The sequence below is a fragment of the Sus scrofa genome, chromosome 16, assembly GCF_000003025.6.
Source record: "Sus scrofa isolate TJ Tabasco breed Duroc chromosome 16, Sscrofa11.1, whole genome shotgun sequence".
Classification (NCBI taxonomy): Eukaryota; Metazoa; Chordata; class Mammalia; order Artiodactyla; family Suidae; genus Sus; species Sus scrofa.
The window spans coordinates 22,848,158-22,869,072 of record NC_010458.4 but is presented as its reverse complement, the minus strand read 5'-3'; the positions used below and the strand labels follow the sequence as shown (position 1 = coordinate 22,869,072).

General features: G+C 39.4%; 1 protein-coding gene across 2 annotated transcripts in view; it reads right to left on the bottom strand.

Annotated features, from left to right (window-relative positions):
• Window positions 1-20,915, bottom strand: part of WDR70 (WD repeat domain 70) — a 292,024-nt gene that overhangs the window by 22,855 nt on the left and 248,254 nt on the right. For both annotated transcript variants that reach the window (XM_021076961.1, XM_021076962.1), the window contains exon 14: window positions 140-240. In XM_021076961.1, the coding sequence (XP_020932620.1) occupies window positions 140-240 (101 nt within the window). The remainder of the gene's footprint in view (window positions 1-139; window positions 241-20,915) is intronic.

The following is a 20,915-nucleotide window of genomic DNA, read 5'->3' as shown; positions in this document are numbered from 1 at the left end:
GGCTTTACTCTGTGCCAGCTGCGTTTTCTAAAAGGGTGGATCCCCATCAAAGAGGGAAATAAATAAAAGCAAGGGTGAAAAAAAAGCAATCCCCCCAGTTGTTGTCATCCATCTAAAACAGGCAATACTTATGAAATACCTCTGACTCTTGTTGGGGTCATAATAGACTTTAGCCAATCCATTTCCAGTCCCCACCATGATCTGGTTCAGCTTTGGATGCCACAGGCAGCGGACAACACTCTGAAAAGGAAAGGCATGGTAATCAACTAGAGGGGCCACCTAAAAGTGGAAAAAAGTTCTGCTGGCACTTTATTAACCTGACTACCACCCGATGATTACCTGTAACTTGTAAGGCATTTTCTTCTAAAGCACAGGGTTGTGTTCCTGAGGTTGAGTCCTGTTTCATCACTTATTACCTGCTTGATACTCGATAGAAATAAAAAAAAGATGCTCCCTTCCTGACACCGTCCCTCTCCTTTCCCGACAGCCTTGAAACCACAAAGTTGGGCTTTCCCAGTTCTGCTGCCACGTGAGGGAGGCTGGCATCATGGAAGGCTGAACCCACATAACTCAGTCCATTTCACTGAAGCAGATTGAGATCTCAGTGTTTCATGCTTTTATACACATAATATGACCCTCTGGACAGCATATTGAGGCCAGGTGGTGGTTGTTTTTAGTTTACCAAGATCCAAATTTCATAAAGCTTTTTCAAGAACAACACATATTTGCAAGCACTGAAAATATCTCCCTATCTATGAGATAAACCAGCAGGACAATAGCAGAAGTAAAACAGAGATACGGAATATAATGACTTGACAGTATCCTGAATGAAAAGCTGTTTATGAGAAGGTTCACTGGAAGTTATGATCCTTTTTTTTTTTTTTTTTGTCTTTTTGTCTTTTTCCGGGGCTGCACCCACGACATAGGGAGGTTCCCAAGCTAGGGGTCTAATCGGAGCTATAGCCCCCAGCCTACGCCAGAACCACAGCAACGCGGGATCCAAGCTGAGTCTGCGACCTACACCACAGCTCATGGCAACACCAGATCCTTATCCCACTGAGCGAGGCCCGGGATAGAACCCGCAACCTCATGGTTCCGAGTCAGATTCGTTAACCACTGAGCTACGACGAGAACTCCTGGAAGTTATGATGTTTTGAATTCATTACTAGTGAGGAAAGCAAGTGGTGCTCTGGGGTCAGAAAGAACTGTGAATTCTCAGTGAGACCCACAACCTGCTATTTAAATTTTTGTTAAATAAGAGGCAGAAAGGATAGCAGGGAGAGAATTAAGGGGGGAGGACTGAAGCTAAGGCTGCTAGGCAGCAATACTATGTGCTGGGTTCTGCTGATCTCGCTCTGATAGAACAAGAAACAAGTGGAAATATGAATTCAACGTTTATCAGGATTCTATAATGTACCAAGAAAATATACAAGAACTAAGGGAGAAATAGTACAATTAGATATTGCTATTTATGTTCTAATACTAAAATGCAAACCATGGAATTTCTGTCTCCCAAGTCTACCTCAGGTTGAATTTTTTTTTTTTTTTTGTCTTTTTGCCTTTTCTAGGGCCGCTCCCATGGCATATGGAGGTTCCCAGGCTAGGGGTCTAATCAGAGCTGTAGTCACCAGTCTACGCCAGAGCCACAGCAACACGGGATCCCAGCCTCATCTGCGACCTACACCACAGCTCAAGGCAACGTCGGATCCTTAACCCACTGAGCAAGGCCAGGGACTGAACCCACAACCTCATGGTTCCTAGTCGGATTCGTTAACCACTGCACCATGACGGGAACTCCTAAGCTGAATTTCTTTGGTTTCTTCTCCACAACCGACCAGCTCTCTTGTTAAGTCAGAATATCTGGGAATCTCGGTAATCCCTTTTGATAGACATTCTGGCTCCTAGCTTAAAATGCATATAGTTAAGTGACTACAAATCCTACTCTGAGATTACTGAGAAATCAAGGAGGAAATGTCAGAGTCTGCAGAACTTCTAATTCATGTCTGACAATACTCTAGATGAGAGGTTCTTAAGCTCTGCACCACTGAAAAGGGCTGAGATGTTCTACTGAGAAAATCAAATCACACTGGCTGTGTTTCCCCTGTTACCTGGGGGAAACGACGTTAAAAGGTCAGGTTTTCACAATTTTAAGTTTTTTCTCCACAATTTTGTTTAAACCCATGGTGCCCGATATCCAATGTCCACTAGCAAGTGCTAAAAGATGATAAAACAGGCACAAAGGTGAGTAAATCTTAACAGAATAACTTGAAAATAGTAAATCATGTTTTTAGTAAAATAGGAAAATAGTAAATCAAAGTGACTTTTTAGGGGTGGGGCTGTTGTCATTTTGTGCATATGCTCATAAACCTTACTTTATAATGCATGGTGTATAAAAAGCCACATTTGCTCCTAATAAAACAGTACCTGGTTGCTAAGATGGAATTAAGCATATCATTAGAGTGGTTCATGGTCTGCAAAGCACAGCCTGACTACCAGCTGCTCTACCACTGAGACTAATTGAGAACCATGCCTAGACTGCTGGAAATTTCCAGATGGTCAAGGCCAGGTATCTGGAACATGAGAAGAGTCACAACCCTAACTCCATATCCTAACTAGAATAAGCTTATCCAAGTCAATACTCAGCTCCTTCAAGTCTTTGCTTAAGCCTCATTACTACTCAAACCATCTTATTTAAAATTACAGCCCACAATTCCCTTTATTTTCATAGCATGTATCACCTCTCAACATAATACACAATTTATTGTTCACTATGCTTATTATCTGTCTCCCCCACTAGAACATGTGTTCCACATAGACAGACCTTGGTCTGTTTTGTGTAGCCAAGCATCCCAGTGCCTAGAGTAGTGTCTGGTACTCAATAAGTGTTTGCTGCAGGAATGAATTAAAAGTTACAGTTCACCTAAATGGATTGCTCTGCTAGGGGGATCTGGAGATAATTTTCGAGTTAAAATCACTACTACCTATGAGGAATAATTCGATTTTTTCCTCCAGATCATTATGATACTCAAGTATCCTACCAACACAGTAGGATTCATGCCCTCCCAATGAAGGCCTGAAAAGAGGAATGTAAGAACCAGAGAGCAAGGGAAGACAGTGAGGGGGGCTTTCAAGGGCCTCCAGAAATCTCAGCCCCCCCACAAATGGCTCCAGGACAATTTTAAGGACATGGTATTAAAGTTATTTCTCTTCCTTGGTTCTCTAGAGGTCTCGCTAAGCAGTCTAAGATTACTGGTTCTCAAATATGTTTTCAAGTGAGCAGGGTGCAGAATTGGAAAAGAGCCACAGGGTAGGCCTGGTAAATTCCCAGACACCCAGCCAAACAGGCAGTTTCCAGGGGCAGCAGGTCACTGTGACTCTCTCCCTCGACGCTGAGGGTGTAAATGTTAGAGGCAACTGCCCAGGCCAACAGACCAATGTCTGACTGCTTTCCAGGGAGTCCAAGTTCAGGGCAATGCACCTCTCTTCCTGTTCACAGCCTTTGTCCCCCAACGCCCTTAGACACACACGTGGCTGGGCAGCACAGCTCTCATGGAGTAGGGGCACGTTCACCCTCCTTTATACACAGAAGTAAGGAGAAGGCAAATGAGACCCCCTGAACTAAAGAGCCACTCCAGGGCTGCATCCACTGAGGCGGTGAGTCTCTAAAGGAGCCAATGAGAGCCCTGGGAGCAGTCTGACTTAAGGCAAAAGATACTTAAGGCTCAATTACCCTAAGGCCGGCTATTAATCAAATACTACAAGGATTCCAAAATATGGAATGAAGGAACAGAATTCAAAGTCAAAGGTGGGTGGGCTTTTTTTGTTGTTTATTAATATTTATTGTGTGTGTTTAGCTAACCTTCGTAAACTTTGCAGCTAATGCGGCTCCACACTTTGTCCTGTCAAGGAAATGCATCTCGTAGCAGAGGGCTGGCCATCTGCCAAACCAAACAATCCCCCAGACGGCAGGCTGCGGAGCGAGCAGAGCTGCCACACTGCTAACTTGTCAAACACACATACTGGGTTTTACTTAACAACAATAGGACACGTGCCTGCTAGAAGCCCAAGGAACTTTCAGAAGACAGATGAGCTATGGCTACTTAGAAAGAGTGTATTCACTCAATCAACCATCCATCAAAGACCTCCTACAGCCTCTGTTCTTGAAGAGGTACTTCTGCAGCTGGGGGCTTGCCACATTCGGACCCATGCAATTTACCGAGTGAAACAGCAAATGAAGAGTAGAGAACACATCTGAATCAAAGGCCCAGAGGAAAATGTCATGACATGAAAGCTACATGGGTCAAAGAGAAAGCCTTCACGTTACACCACGAGATTCAAATGGCAGAAGATCATTGTAGGGCAAAGACCTAGATTCTGAAGTTAGTCTGCGTATTTTAATATACTGATTTGCTTAATTAAATTGATAAAGGGTTTTATTCTTACACTAATCTACTTCATCTTTCGGAAGCATGTGGGACCACCATTGGCTTCCCTGCTAGCTGCCTAGGCTGAATTCCATTTTAGCATAAAATTCAGTTTAATCTTTTAAACCAAAGCCTACTGTCATTTTTGATAATTTGGCAGGGCAGAGTAACCACAGACTGCTCCCAAAGGACTCAGCTCTAGCAGCAGCCCCAAAGAGACAGGATCTGGCATTGGAGATCATAAGCCAAATGACAAGGGTTACAAGACTTTAATGTGCTCAACACAGAGATCTTTCTTCTCTGCAGAGACCAAAGGAAAGGGGGGCGGGGGGGGGGGCAGAGAAGAAGAAAGCACTTTGTGTACCAAAGGCAGTGTCAAGATTCCGAAACAGGAATTTTGGAATTACCCCTCAGCAAAAGTAAAAAAAGGCCACAAAAAATTCCAAATAATTTATTCCTGTGGTTATTTGGTTTACTTTAAGTGAAATCATGGAAGCAAATAAAGAGAGGAGGAGGAAACCAATGAGAGAAATGAATTTACATTTGAGGACATGGTAGGAAAGGAACGATTAGGTATCTGGAAGTTGATGTTATTTAAAGTAATTGGGGGGAGTTTCCGCGGTGGCGCAACAGGACTGACAGCCTCTCTGCAGCACTGGGATGCAGGTTCATTCCTTGGCCCAGCACAGTGGGTTAAGGATCCTGCGTAGGTCGCAACTGTGACTCAAATCTGATTCCTGGCCTGGGAATGCCATGTGCTGTGGGGCAGCCAAAAAAAGAAAAACATAAATAAATTAAAAAAAAAATAAAGCAATTGAGGAAGTTCCCTTACGGCTCAGCAGGTTAAGCATCTGGCATTGTCACTGCTGTGGCATGGGTTCAATCCCTGGCCTGCAGTACTGCCACATGCCTCAGGCATGTCCAGAAAGAAAAAAAAAAGTGACTGAACTCTCACAGCAATACTAAAAAATTAGTTACCACAGCCCCATTTCACAAGAAGAAACTGAGGCTTAGAGGAGGCTGGGTAACTTCCCCAAGGTCACCTGACGTATACACAGAGAAGCTGAGATCAGCAGAGAGGTTATTCCAGCTCCTATGCTCATTCCTTTATGCTACCTGATTATGCAAAGTCCTAGTTTGGAAGACGGGGAGGAAGAGATGAGGGAGATTTAAAGTCATTTCCAAACCCACCCAACCCAGAAGGAGAAACCTTAGCAAGTTTAGATTAAAAAGAAGATGGTATTACTAAAATCATAAAGGAAAAAGCCCACTGCTACCCAGTTCATAAATGTTACTGTAAAAGAAATCAATGCCTGCGTAACATCCTAGGCGTCTGTAATGCACATATCCAAATACCACCCTTATTCTGCCTTACATGCTAAAAGACGCCCAACATCCTTCATAATTTTATATCTTAAACATAATTATGATGAAACACCATTTCTTGATCCTTCCCAGCTGCTGACCCACACTGTAAAAGAAACTCCATCTGGTTGTTTCATGTTTGGTTTTTGTCATATAGTACAAGGATGGATAAGCTAACTCGGGGATTCCTTGGGAGAAAAAGCACTTGCCAGAATTTTCAAAAAAAAGAGCCTTACACCTGTCTGTGAAGGAGACTGTCACACTGATTTGCACACTTGTGTAGAGGCAGTCTCACCGGCACAGACACTCTCAGCACTACCCATACGTTTGAAAAGGCCTGTGTGTGGATCCTCAAGGCTAAGAACACAGATCAGGATGTGTGTCCAGGAGTTCCCATCGTGGTGCAGCGGAAACGAATCCGACTAGGAACCATGAGGCTGTGGGTTCAATCCCTGGCCTCGCTCAGTCGGGTAAGGATCCGGCGTTGCTGTGGCTGTGGTGTAGGCCAGTGGCTACAGCTCTGATTAGACCACTAGCCTGGGAACCTCCATGTGCCATGGGTACGGCCTAAAAAGACAAAAAAGAAAAAAAAGATGTGAGTCCAAAACAAATAGAAAGAAGGCAGATGAAAATGGAAAGGCACTAGAGAAAGAATTTTCTTTGGATTTGCACAAGCCCACGTTTTCTTTCAAGAGAATGAAAAACTGCTTTCCATGTTAGAATACTGAGCCAGAGAGGTAGAAGAGTAAGATGGGAATTCTTTACACTTTTCCAAGCTATTTGTCCTGTCCTCCAAAGCCTTGCTTTTCCTAAAAACTTGGATTATCTTGCAACACGCATGGGCTATCCGGCTTAGTCTCATCCCTCTAAGGTTCAGGAAGCAAACTTGGCGAGTAAGCCTTAGCCTACAATAAATAAGGCTCCTCCACACCCACCTGATCTCCAAGGAGACATCGCTGGAGTAAAAACGATGAAAGATATTTTCTCTGCTCTTCTAAGTGAGCACACATCTATCCTTCTTCCCTCCTCTACATTCTCCCAACTCTAAGAAGTTCCACCATAGGGCCAGACTTGTAGTTATTGCCACTCTGCTGGAAGTCGTCTCAATCTTCCCCCTTCTCTGCCCCAAATGACTTTCTCTCGGATAAACCAGATAGAAGCCCAGTGGGGAGAAGGAAAAAACTGCCATGGCACTTTTATAAATGTCGGGGTTGCAGCAGAGAAACCAAATAACAAAAACTGTTGTTGTATGCCTGCCATCAATATTTAGTACAGATGCACAGATTTATCTTTTTAAAAAGTGGTATCTAATTATCAAATTAAGTCCCATCAAACCCATGGAAAATGCATTTTTTTAATTTTTTAAAATTTCACTTTATTTTTTATTTTATTTTATTTTATTTATTTTTTCCGCTGTACAGCATGGGGACCAAGTTACACTTACATGTATATGGAAAATGTATTTATTAAAACAAGTTTATTTACAGTCTTTAGCTCTAAAATTCAGGTAACTGCTAAAGCAACAAAAATCTGGAACCTGGTAATTGTCCTTGGCACAAAATGAATCACATCTGCATCTGATAATAAACTTGCCTAAAGAATTTCATCACGAGAAAAAGTTCTCAGAGAAAATGGAAGGTCTCTTGGGGAAGAAAATTAAATACAATTTTCATCTAATTCAAAACACTAAATGTTGGTTTGTTCCAACCTGCTATTTGAGAAGAACTTACAAAGGCAAAAACAAAAAACAAAAAAAAACCCCACAAATAATGATTGATGAAAAATCTAGTAATTATTCCTATTAACGACAGTCTAGGAACAGGAAACAAATAGGAGGCTGGAAGCTGGAGACCACGGTGTGAAGAACACCTGCGGTGGGTCCTACGAGGCAAAGGCCCCCAGAGGCCCCAGACCACAGCGATCCACTTAGGAACAGCACTTACTGGAGGCACATTCCCCAAATTCTAGTAGAACTTCCTACCGGTGGACACAGGATGGATGGATCAAGTACGCCAAGATACAGAGCCCCTCAGCCTTGAGAGGGACCTGGGGCACTGGAGCCTCAGGCAAGTCACTTCTAGCAAAGAGTAGCTTTATCTGCTGTACCACATACCATCATCTATTATGAGGAGCAGGTTGCGTCAAAGCTGAGGGAGCACTACCTCAGGCCATCTCTCTCCTGAGATCTAATCTCTTCAGACCCAGACCCTTTTACTCTTCTGCACTTACCACTAGTTTGAGATGAGCATGAAGGTAATAACCATGCATCTGTTCTTTATATGAATAAACAAAGCACAAATGGATAAACCTACAAGATTCTTAACTACTAGATAAGAAATATACATACAATCAAATCTCGGAAATCATCAAGTACATAAAGTCCCCCCCAAAATAAAGGCTGAATCTTCAAAGATGAATTATACAGGAGATGTGGAGCACTATTTGTCTTAATATAGTATAGGTAAAGATGTTTTACAAATCATACTCTTTCATTTAGCCCTTTGGGGGTCTCCAACCTCTCATCATACAAGACGGCATTACCTGTCACTCCAGAAAAGGAAAAAAACACTATCCTGGGATGTGTGTTAATTATAGAACTCTTTCTTCCCTGCTCTGATATAAATTGTGAATGTCTGGCCAGAAAGTCTGAACAGCTGGAAAACTTGTTACCAAAGATCATTCATCAAATTCTGGTTGGGAGAGGGAAACCTGTTGTAGAAAATTGTATGAGACATAAGAAAGCCCTTCACTTGGTCTTCTATCCCTGGGATATACATGGTGCTGGGGCTGGACAATGTAGTCATCACTGCATTTTATGTTTATACATTAAATAAAGAATATTGTGTCACTGTAAACACCTACAAAATCTATGTATCTAGTTTTCTTTTTTGATGTTTTAGAGAGTCAAGTCTATTTCTCCTTCAAGGCCGTTATTACCTAAAAGCTGATTCTTCATCCAGTTGTGCCATTCACGACAATTACGTCTATACAAGGAAGTATTGATAGGTTTTACATGCCGATTAACTAGAACACCAAAAAATAAACAAATAAATAAAACACCAAACTCTTGTGTAGTTGTAGAAGGAAAAAAAAGTTTCTCCTTAATCAAAAGAGAAACACTGACTGTTTCTATTCTTTTGAAAGACTAGAAATGGAAACAAAACAGTAAACAGAAAACATGTCCTGAAACTGCTAATGTTAAATAAGCAGTAGATGCCTTTTAATGCAGCATGTTGCAGGGTTAAAAGACACTAAATATGAATAAACCATTAAATTGGTTTAAGCTCTACTCTCAGCCCTCCTTCTTCTGCCTTCAATGATTTATGAAGCCTGAAGCACTATGCTATAGGTTCTGCATCTAATTGTAACTCCCCAAACAAGATCACTGTCAAGTAGATAATTATTGGAAAAGACAGCTCACTACAGGTTTTGAATCTGTATCCCATAAAAAACACTATTTCAATGGGTTTTTTGGTGGTTCTTTCTTAAATTGTTTTTATTTTTCATCTTTAAAGTATAGTTGATTTACAATGTTGTGCCACTTTCTACTGGACAGCAAAGTGACCCAGATATATCTATATAGACATAGATATAGATATAGATACTCCTTTTCAAAGAAGAGAATGTTGAATAGAGAATCTAAATAACTGCTCCTGAACTAAGAGTCTACGGGGTAAATTTACAAGGTTTTTTTTTTTTTTTTTTTTCCTTTTTAGGGCCATACCTGCGGCCTATGGAGGTTCCCACGATAGCGGTCCACACCAGAGCCACAGCAACATCAGAGCTGCCGGCCTACACCAGAGCCACAGCAACATCAGATCTGAGCCACATCTGCGACCTATACCACAGCTCACAGAAACACTGGATCCTTAACCCACTGAGCGAGGCCAGGGATCGAACCCACAACCTCATGGTTCCTAATCAGATTTGTTTCTGCTGTACCATGATGGAAACTCCATACAAGTTGTTCTTTTAAAAGAGACTGGAAATGAAGTGCTAAGAACATCAGAATTCATCTTCTGTTCTGAGGAAGAAATAATGACTAGACTTTTGATGACCTATAGTGACAAATGCCAACAAATAATTTGTACTTCAATGCAGAATATGTTTTACAAAATAGATCCAGGAAACAGATCATATTCATGAACAATATAACAACCAAAACAAATCATATTCATTAGAGTTTTAGATAACCAGTATTTTAAGCATCCACAGTAAATCTGTTTCCTCCACTGAACTCAAAACACAGTTATTTTTAGTAAGTCTGAAAAAGGATCATCTCAAGTTTTAAAGCAGACAATTATAATGTGTAACTCTTTCATCAAATCTAAAAGAAAACATATTTATGCTCTGAAGTTCCAAATTACTTAGAAAAAACTGTTAATAAGAAACAAAAACAAGAGAAGCTGGCATGGAATAGGGCATTATAGCAGATCTCAATAAGAATATACTAGCATAAAATATAAAATAATAGAAGGTAAAGCAAAATTATCAAATACATTTTCACCAAACACCTACCATGTGCCATGCAATGTGCTAACAATACTCCCATGCTAATGATGGGAATATAATGCCCTCCCTCCCCACATGGCACCCAGGAGGGCCTTACTCCACTTTGGTCCCTGGAGAATCTAGAAATGGACAAGAAAAGAATATCAAAGACAACATAAAGTTGAGAAAATATGATCCACAAAGAAATGTTAACAACAACAAAGTTTAGGGGTTCGCTTAGACAAGAGAAGATGGAACAGTAACTTTATAATCTTCAAGGAAATAAAGGATGTTGACCAGCTGTTCTCCAATTCCTTGAGGACTGGAGTAAAGGATGTGGGCTCTTAGCATGAGAATGTGAGGCTAAGAGTAAAGAACGAAAAAAAAAAAAAAAAAAAAAAAGATCCCTGATGGTAAGGGATTTCATAAACAGAAACAAACTCTAGGGAAGTTGTAAAATCTTCTGTTAAACTAAACAGTTAAATTGTCTTAGTTACTGAATTTTTTGGTACTTCCTTAAATTGTGTGCTTGAGTCTGATCCTACCTATGTCTCACTCTATCTACACAAAAATTAGCTCAAGATAAACCATACACTCAAAATGAACCATCGTAAAACATAAAAGTTTTAGAAGAAAATCTGTGTGATCTGAGGTCAGTCAAGGAATTCTTAGATGGGAAGCCAAAACTAAATTCTATAAAAGAAAAAACTGACGAATTAGACTTTATCAAAATCAAACTATTCTGCTTTGTAAATGACTCTATTAAGAAAAAGAAAAAAACTAGCAACATACTGGGGAAAAATATCCTAAAAAGAACTTTGTATCTAAAATATATAAAGGACTCTCAAAATTAACAACCTGATTTAAAACTGGGTAAAAGATTTGAACAGGCACTTTACCCAAGAGGATATAGTAACATAAAATGAATACATGAAGATATTCAACATCATTAGCCATTAGGAAAATGCAAATTAAAACCATGATGAGATACCACTGCACACATCTATTAGAACATATAAAATTAAAAATGTTAACAATACAAAGTGTTGGTGAGGATGCGGAGCAAGTCTAAAACGTACACACTGTTGGTGGGAATGCAAAATGGTTTTGCTAATCTGAAGAATGGCTTGCCAGTTTCTTATAAAAATAAATACAGGAGTTCCCCTTGTGGCGCAGCAGTAATGAACCCAACTAATAACCATGAGGATGCAGGTTCGATCCCTGGCTTTGCTCAGTGGGTTAAGTATCTGGTGTTGCTGGAGTGCAGGTGAGGCTCTAATCCTGTGTTGCCATGGCTGTGGCTGTGGCATAGGCTGGCAGCTACAGCTCCAATTCCACCCTTGCCCTGAGAACTTCCATATGCCACATGTGTGGCCCTAAAAAGAAAACAAAAACAAAAACAAAAACACGCACTATATGACCCAGCAAGACTACTCTTAGGTATTTACCCTAGAGAAATGAAAACTTATGTCCACACCAAAACCTACATGTGAATGCTTTACAGTAGCTCTATCCATAATCACCAAAAATTCAAAACAACTGAAAGTCCTTTAAAAGTTAAACAAACTGTGCTCTATCCATAGCGTGGAATACTACTCAGCAATAAAATACCAACAAGTTATTGATTCACACAACTAACCTGCATGAATCTCAAAGGATTCTGCTGAAAGAAGTTGATCTAAAAAGTCACACACTCGGAGTTCCCATCGTGGCTCAGCGGTTAATGAATCCGACTAGGAACCAAGAGGTTGCGGGTTCAATCCCTGGCCTTGCTCAGTGGGTTAAGGGTCCGGTGTTTCTGTGAGCTGTGGTGTAGGTCGCAGACTTGGCTCAGATCCTGTGTTGCTGTGGCTGTGGCGCAGGCCAGCAGCTACAGCTCCAATTAGACCCCTAGTTTGGGAACCTCCATATGCCGCAGGTGCGGCCCTAGAAAAGACTAAATAAATAAATAAATAAATAAAGGAAAGAAGCTAATATTTAAAAAGTTACACACTGTATGAATCCATTTATGTGACTTTCTTGAAAAGTCAACACTATAGCTATGGGGAACAGATCAGGAGTGAAGAGAGGGGGACGGGGTGAGACTGTGACTACAGAGGGATGGCACAAAGGAGTTTCGGGGGTGATGGAACTGTTCTGTATCCTGTCTTGACGGTGACTACAGGAACCTATCCAATGGTTAAAAATCACAGACCTATATACTTTAAAAATAATAAAGAATAATCAGTACTAAACTAGTTCCTTTAATTTTCCCTATATGGCATTTTAAGACTCGATAAGGTGCATTTTAACAATTAAACCACCATGAAATTGGTGGTTTCTTTTCTCTCTACTCTTTTTTTTTTTTTTTTTGTCTTTTTTGCTATTTCTTGGGCTGCTCCCATGGCATATGGAGGGTCCCAGGCTAAGGGCTGAATCGGAGCTGTAGCCGCTGGCCTACGCCAGAGCCACAGCAACACAGGATCCAAGCCACGTCTGCAACCTACACCACAGCTCATGGCAACGCCAGATCCTTAACCCACTGAGCGAGGGCAGGGACCGAACCCGCAACCTCATGGCTCCTAGTCAGATTCGTTAACCACTGCGCCGTGACGGGAACTCCTCCTCTCTACTCTTATGTGCCTACAGATGAACATTCAAGAGCACTCTTCAAATCCTGAGAACTACTATCCCAGAACATCCACAGCATGAGAGCTTTAGGTGCAATGGAAGTAATTTAATCACATCTTAAAGATATCAGCTTCATCCTGGACAATGTGAGGCTGACTCAGTAGGGGATTCCAGCTGAGGTCCAGTTACTGTTTACACTGAACTCTGGTAATGTGCGGTTCCTTGCTTCAGGAAATCCCAAGAAAGGGTTTGGTAAGTCGAGTACAGTAAAAATGCATCATTATTTTTCATCACCTAATGGCATCTTTTTTCCTCACTAATTAAAGCAAATACTCTTACAGAACGTAGCACTGAACATTGTGCTTCTTGAGAGTAGAACATTATCCTAAAAACCATGCTGGACATTAGCTCAGGACCCTGGAAAAAAGTAGTGATAGAAAAAGAACCATGTAGTTGCTGTGTTCGCAGATTTACACGAAAACTCCATCATCTTCTACTTATTCCCAGGTTCCCTATTAAATAGTCATATACCTCAGAAGACCAGGAAACACCCAGGACATACACACCCTACCTAAAAAAATTTGGTTCTATCTGCTCCATAAACCTATGTTGAGTACACTGGCTTACCATTTGGCAGTGGGAAAAGAGACGTCTTTTACTAAATACGAACATGTTAATTAGGATCCATCTAGAAATCTACATTGTTTAATCCTCCCAAGAAAGTGAACTGCAGTAAAACTGCCTTAAACTGATAATGCATTATTCAAAATAGTACGTAATTCAAAGCAACTGCTAGTCCCCAGCCAACCCACTGCCTGATGGCTCTGTAATAAAAATCAGATAACGGAAAGCTAGTTAATTCAAAGCCTATTTTTTTCCATTCCCTTGTGCTTCACATTAAACAGGTTTCACTATATTTTAGAAAACAGATAAATGCCAAATATAGTCTTTCTTTCAAGTTTATTTTCAGTTGGCACTTGCACTACCAATAGCACAAGTTCCCTTTGTGTACTATTCCTTATGTGATCCCGACTGGGCAAAGACACTGCATGACTCCTTTATTTCTAGAAAACTTTTAAAAGGTGTGATTTGGCCTAAGTGGGGACTTTACATCACCGTAAGACAGCTCACTAGTCTATTCCCAGCTCAAATGGAAGAATAGCTCCTTCAGAGACAAGCTTTCACAGGCACAGCTTCACTAATTCATTAAATTTGAAGTAACTTCGCAGATTAGTTCTATCTGTATTCAAATATGAGAACAAAGATACATTCCAAAGCCAATCCTGAGGACTCCCTGGAATATCCATTAATTTGAATGACCTTTCTGCCCTCCTTCATATGTACAGATAACGAGAGGTGATTGTAGCCTGAAGAGTCAGCATCTCTTAAACTTATAAATTAAGATAGACAGCTAGACTCATGACGGGTCTATCATCTCATGGTCCCATTATATCCATTTATTCTTCTCCGATCTCTCTGGATTTAATATATCAATACTCTCTCCTAATAACACACACAAAAAAATTTATGTTTTTGGAAATGAAAGTGGTAATCCTTTCACTTTATATGTTACTTGTCATTTTATATGTTAATGCATACAACGATTTCCTTGGACATCACAACATTCATTAATTTAATGTCATATCTTGGAATAATCTATGGGTGATGTGATAAGATGTGCTATTTCTCAATGACCTCTTCAGTTGTCAGGGTTTTTTTTTTTATATAATGATTTTTTTTTATTATAGCTGGTTTACAGTGTTCTGTCAATTTTCTACCATACAGCAAGATGACCCAGTTACACATACATGTATAGATTCTTTTTTCTCACATTATCACGCTCCATCATAAGTGACCAGACATAGTTCCCAGTGCTGCACAGCAGGATCTCGTTGCTAATCCATTCCAAAGGCAATGGTCTGCATCTCAGTTGTCAGTTTTTTTGATTTAATACGTACTACTCTTATAATCAGAAAAACTCAATTACAACACAAAAAGCTAATCTGATATAGTCCTCACTGAAATGTATATATGAAGAATGTATGTACATATCAAGAATTAGGTCTTATAAGGTGAAGAAAAATAATGTGAACTCAAGTTCTCCTCACAGCTTCACCTAATTAAGTAAAGTTCTCCTCACAGCTTCACCTAATTAAGTAAATTAATTAAGGAAACAAGATTGGTACTTTTATGGAAATGTTTGTTTTTTTAAACATTTTACACAACATGGACCTCACCTCCTCTTCAATACATGCAGTAGGCTATTCTCTATTCAGATAAGTAGGTCTGAAATAAGAAACTTTCCCCACCTTTTGGTAAATACATAAACTATAACTTAACGAACAGAATTTTAACAGTAATTATTATTTTGCAACCAATATCCATAATAATAAGAGGCAGAGATAGAGCTCGTAGGTGGGCAGTGAGTAGTGCATAATCCAGTTCTCATCTCTCATAGGAAAGGGATGTTCCAGGGAACAAGGAGTGGTAGAAAGAAACAAAAACCCAAGACAATCCTTGTTCTTTGCAATCTCCTCTCCTCAATGGTTAAAAAATGTTCCTAAAGATAATCAAATATTCTTTAGATAATCATAAGTGAACATTTTTTTTCCTTCAAAGATGATTCTTTTTCTTATGCTGCAACTAGGATTCTCAATCACCTCTGAAATGCCTAAGGCAGTCGAGGGGAAAATGCCAAAGCAAACTTTTCTTCCTTTTCCTCAGCAGCCTCTGCGGCCAAATGCTCCATCAGATGTGCTAGATGGTATAACTACGCTTTAAAAATAAAGGTTTCATTCTTCTCTTTCTCCTCCTCACTTTGTTCAGTGTTTAGAGAAACAGAAGTCCCTCACCAAACTACCTAAGCAAACAAACAAATCAGAAGAGAAGGCAAGATCAGGTGTGAAATTTCTGGCTTTTTTTCCACCTTTTTTTCAATCTTGACCCAAGGGAATGTCAGCTATCTCTTTTAAATCACTGCCCAAAGCAACGGAGGTGAAGAGGCCACTAATCTTAAATAATACCAGGTCAAAACAACTTTATTTCGCTATGCTTGGGTGAAAGAGTATATAAATGGTAATATGCTAACACAGTTGCATAAACCATATCCCTTGATTTATACTAGTGAAAAAGGAAATTCCATTAGTCATTTTGCAATAAATTATAGTTTGATGAAAAATAGCTAAGCTAATAATAGTTTAAAATGCTACTTCAGAGCATTTCCCAAAATTACTGGAACTTTGAAAAGGCTTAAAAATGTCTATGTTTCTTCTAAACATGATTTTAAAAATATATATATTATCTCCAAATTGCATTTTGTCCATTCTTTCTCTCCCATGCTTTTATCACATAGAGAAATGGAAGCTTTTATACAATACATTAAAAATCTAGAGTCCCATCTTATACAAAAACAAAAGTGAGCTTATAAATTCAAGATCAAATTATATGTGCAATTTATCTTAGAAATGAGGCTGTCATATTATTCAAATAGCAAAGAATTAGATGATTAATGAGGATATGCATTTATCTAAACCTGTGGAAACAAAATTAGGTTAAAAGGAAGCATCTAAAAATAACATGTATGTGGGACTGGGTCACCTTGCTGTACAGTAGAAAACTGACAGAACACTGTAAACCAGCTATAATGCAAAAATAAAAATCATTATATAAAAAAAATAAAAATAAAAATAATTTCAGTAGAACTGTAAAATGTGTACAAACATCACATAGTAAAAAGAGTAAATGTTAAAGAAACACTTGTCATCTCCTGGTGAAGAGTGTTGAGTCTCCACATTGAAAAAGAAAAAATTTTCAGAGCATGTTAACAACACGGAAAGTGTAATTAAAACCACTTTTTAAAGTTTATTTCGAAAACAAATATGGAAAATGTAACTTATATTTTTATAGCTATTTATTGAGAAAATTATAGGACAGTTTTTAGTTATCAGGAAATTAATTATATAGATTGTTAATATCCCCTAACTGAAAGTAATGTTTGGCTCCCTATATATGTTGAGCTCAGTATTCTAGAATTTAACTATCTAGGGGTTTGTTTAGTTTTAGGAAAGGATGGGGGAAAATGCAATCAATTATACTAGGATAGAACTAAAGCCACCACTGCCTGTGCCTAGTCAAACAAGCAAACAACTAAATGCTGATCTTAAGAATATGAGATGCTGCTACCTTTTACATAAATTAAAGCTCAACATAGCAAGTACCTTATTATGGTAGAGTGTGGTGCTTCCAAAAGAAATGATAATCCTCGTTTTTTAATGACAAAAATACAATTTTTTAAAAGGGTGTTTTTTGGCCCTTCTAGCAAAGTGTCCACCCTCTTCCATCCATTCCAAAGAATGAATGCATTTATTTTCTTACATTCCAAGAAGACTTAAAACTTGAGACCATAGATCAAAGGGGCAGTTTAAAGTCCCTTTAGTACACCATTCTACAATAAAAACAGAAAACAATGCTGTCTGATGTTAACAACCCAAAAAAGACAAACAAATCCTGAATCACTGATTTAAAACGCCCCTTTACGGTGTGTGGTTTTGTCCCTATTGGAAGTTCTCTCTTCATCCGTCTATTAAAATGGATCTCAAAATCTGTTTTCTGACTTTTCTAAGATAATTCAATATATGGTATATTCTATTTCTTTAATGACCCTACTCCTTAATTCTCTTCTCTTTACCTGAAACGCAGGTTTCCTAGGGCTTATCTTTTCTATCCTTTATGCCTTTTCTGTGATCAAACTACTCAGCAACCAACATTTCAACTATGAACTATAAACGCTTCTCCCCAAACGGTGTCTTCTTTCCTCTAAGCACCAAACTCATCTACCCATCTGCCCACTGAATATCTCCACCCAGAGATCCTAAAGGTACTTCAAGTTCAACATATCCACAGCAGACTCTCTCTTTCTTCTAAAACCTGCTTCCTTCTTCCTTCCCTCCCTCTCCTCCTTCCTTCATCCATCCCTTCCTCCGTTCCTTCCTTTCCTTCCCTTCTTCCTTCCTCTCCTCCCTCTCTCTCTTTCTCTCTCTATCTATCTCAGGGAATACTAACCCGGTCTCCTAAATTATACATGTACAAATGAATACCACTACTCGTAAATCTAACTTTTACACTTCAGCAAAAATTAGCTTCTAAAACCTGGATCTAAACGTGTCATTCCTTTGCTTTTAAAAAAGGCCACAAGACACAAGTCACTTTCTTATTAGGGTATACAAGGTCAGTTTACCTTTCTATCTCTAGATACTTCTCTCTTGCCTCAATCGCCAAAGACACACCTGTGCTCTAGAGTACGCATTACTTTCATTTCCCAGGTAGACCATTCACTCACATAGAATACAAGTACCACCTGTGTGCCAGGCACTGCTCTAAGCATTAAGGATATCACAGTGAATAGAACAAAGCTTCTGCCCTCATGGTGGGAAAAGACAGACAAAAACAAACAAATATAAAATAGATGAGGTGGAGCTATGGAGAAAAAGATCTAGCTAGAAAAGCAATTCAGAGCAACACAACAAACAGCATGTTCTGTACGCTTAAAGAAATCTAACATGTCTTTACATGATACTATACCTAGAAAACCCTAAGGACTCAAGCCCAAAACTCCTTGAACTGATTAATAAATTCAGCAAAGTAGCAGGATATAAGATTAACATTCAGAAGTCAGTTGCATTTCTGTATACCAGCAATGAAACATTAGAAAAGGAATACAAAAACACGATACCTTTTAAAATTGCACCTCACAAAATCAAATACCTCAGAATACACCTGACCAAGGAGGTAAAGGACCTATACGCCGAGAACTGTAAAACTTTAATCAAAGAAATCAAAGAAGATGTAAAGAAATGGAAAGATATTCCATGTTCCTGGATTGGGAAAATCAATATTGTAAAAATGGCCATACTACCCAAAGCAATCTACAGATTCAATGCAATCCCTATCAAATTACCCATGACATTTTTCACAGAACTAGAACAAACAATCCAAACATTTATATGGAACAACAAAAGACCCAGAATCGCCAAAGCAATCCTAAGAAACAAAAACCAAGCAGGAGGCTTAACTCTCCCAGACTTCAAGAAATACTACAAAGCCACAGTCATCAAAACAGTGTGGTATTGGTACCAAAACAGACAGACAGACCAATGGAACAGAATAGAGAATCCGGAAATAAACCCTGACACCTATGGTCAATTAATCTTTGACAAGGGAGGCAAGAACATCAAATGGGAAAAAGAAAGTCTATTCAGCAAGCATTGCTGGGAAACCTGGACAGCTGCATGCAAAGCAATGAAACTAGAACACACCCTCACACCATGCACAAAAATAAACTCCAAATGGCTGAAAGACTTAAATATACGACAGGACACCATCAAACTCCTAGAAGAGAACATAGGCAAAACACTCTCTGACATCAACATCATGAATATTTTCTCAGGTCAGTCTCCCAAAGCAATAGAAATTAGAGCAAAAATAAACCCATGGGACCTCATCAAACGGAAAAGCTTTTGCACAGCAAAGGAAACCAAAAAGAAAACAAAAAGACAACTTACAGAATGGGAGAAAACAGTTTCAAATGATGCAACTGACAAGGGCTTAATCTCTAGAAATATAAGCAACTTATACAACTCAACAGCAAAAAAACCAATCAATCAATGGAAAAATGGGCAAAGGACCTGAATAGACATTTCTCCAAAGAAGATATACAGATGGCCAACAAACACATGAAAAAATGCTCAACATCGCTGATTATAAGAGAAATGCAAATCAAAACTACCATGAGATACCACCTCACACCAGTCAGAATGGCCATCATTAATAAATCCACAAATAACAAGTGCTGGAGGGGCTGTGGAGAAAAGGGAACCCTCCTGCACTGTTGGTGGGAATGTCAACTGGTACAGCCACTATGGAGAACAGTTTGGAGATACCTTAGACATCTATACATAGAACTTCCATATGACCCCGCAATCCCACTCTTGGGCATCTATCCGGACAAAACTCTCCTTAAAAGAGACACATGCACCCGCATGTTCATTGCAGCACTATTCACAATAGCCAGGACATGGAAACAATCCAAATGTCCATCGACAGAGGATTGGATTCGGAAGATGTGGTATATATACACAATGGAATACTACTCAGCCATAAAAAAGGATGACATCATGCCATTTGCAGCAACATGGATGGAACTAGAGACTCTCATGCTGAGTGAAATGAGCCAGAAAGACAAAGACAAATACCATATGATATCACTTATAACTGGAATCTAATATCCAGCACAAATGAACATCTCCTCAGAAAAGAAAATCATGGACTTGGAGAAGAGACTTGTGGTTGCCTGATGGGAGGGGGAGGGAGTGGGAGGGATCCGGAGCTTGGGCTTATCAGACACAACTTAGAATAGATTTACAAGGAGATCCTGCTGAATAGCATTGAGAACTTTGTCTAGATACTCATGTTGCAACAGAACAAAGGGTGGGGGAAAAATGTAATTGTAATGTATACATGTAAGGATAACCTGACCCCCTTGCTGTACAGTGGGAAAATAAAAAATAAAAAAAAAAGAAATCTAACATGTCTTTAAAAGTGCAATTGTATTTCTACATCCCTTAATTTATTTACATTTCAATTTAAATTATAATTTTATTTTATTTAATTAATTTATTTATTTATTTTTGTCTTTTTGCCATTTCTTGGGCCACTCCCGCAGCATACAGAGGTTCCCAGGCTAGGGGCCCAATCAGAGCTGCAGCTGCCAGCCTACGCCAGAGCCACAGCAACACGGGATCTGAGCCACGTCTGTGACCTATACCACAGCTCATGGCAACGCCGGATCATTAACCCACTGAGCAAGGGCAGGGATGGAACCCGCAACCTCATGGTTCCTAGTCGGATTCGTTAACCACTGCGCCGCAGCAGGAACTCCTAAATTATAATTTTAAAACACAGTACCATGAATAATATTAAGATGTATAGTTCTTGGGAGACATAAAAAATACAGGTACTTCTGGAAGA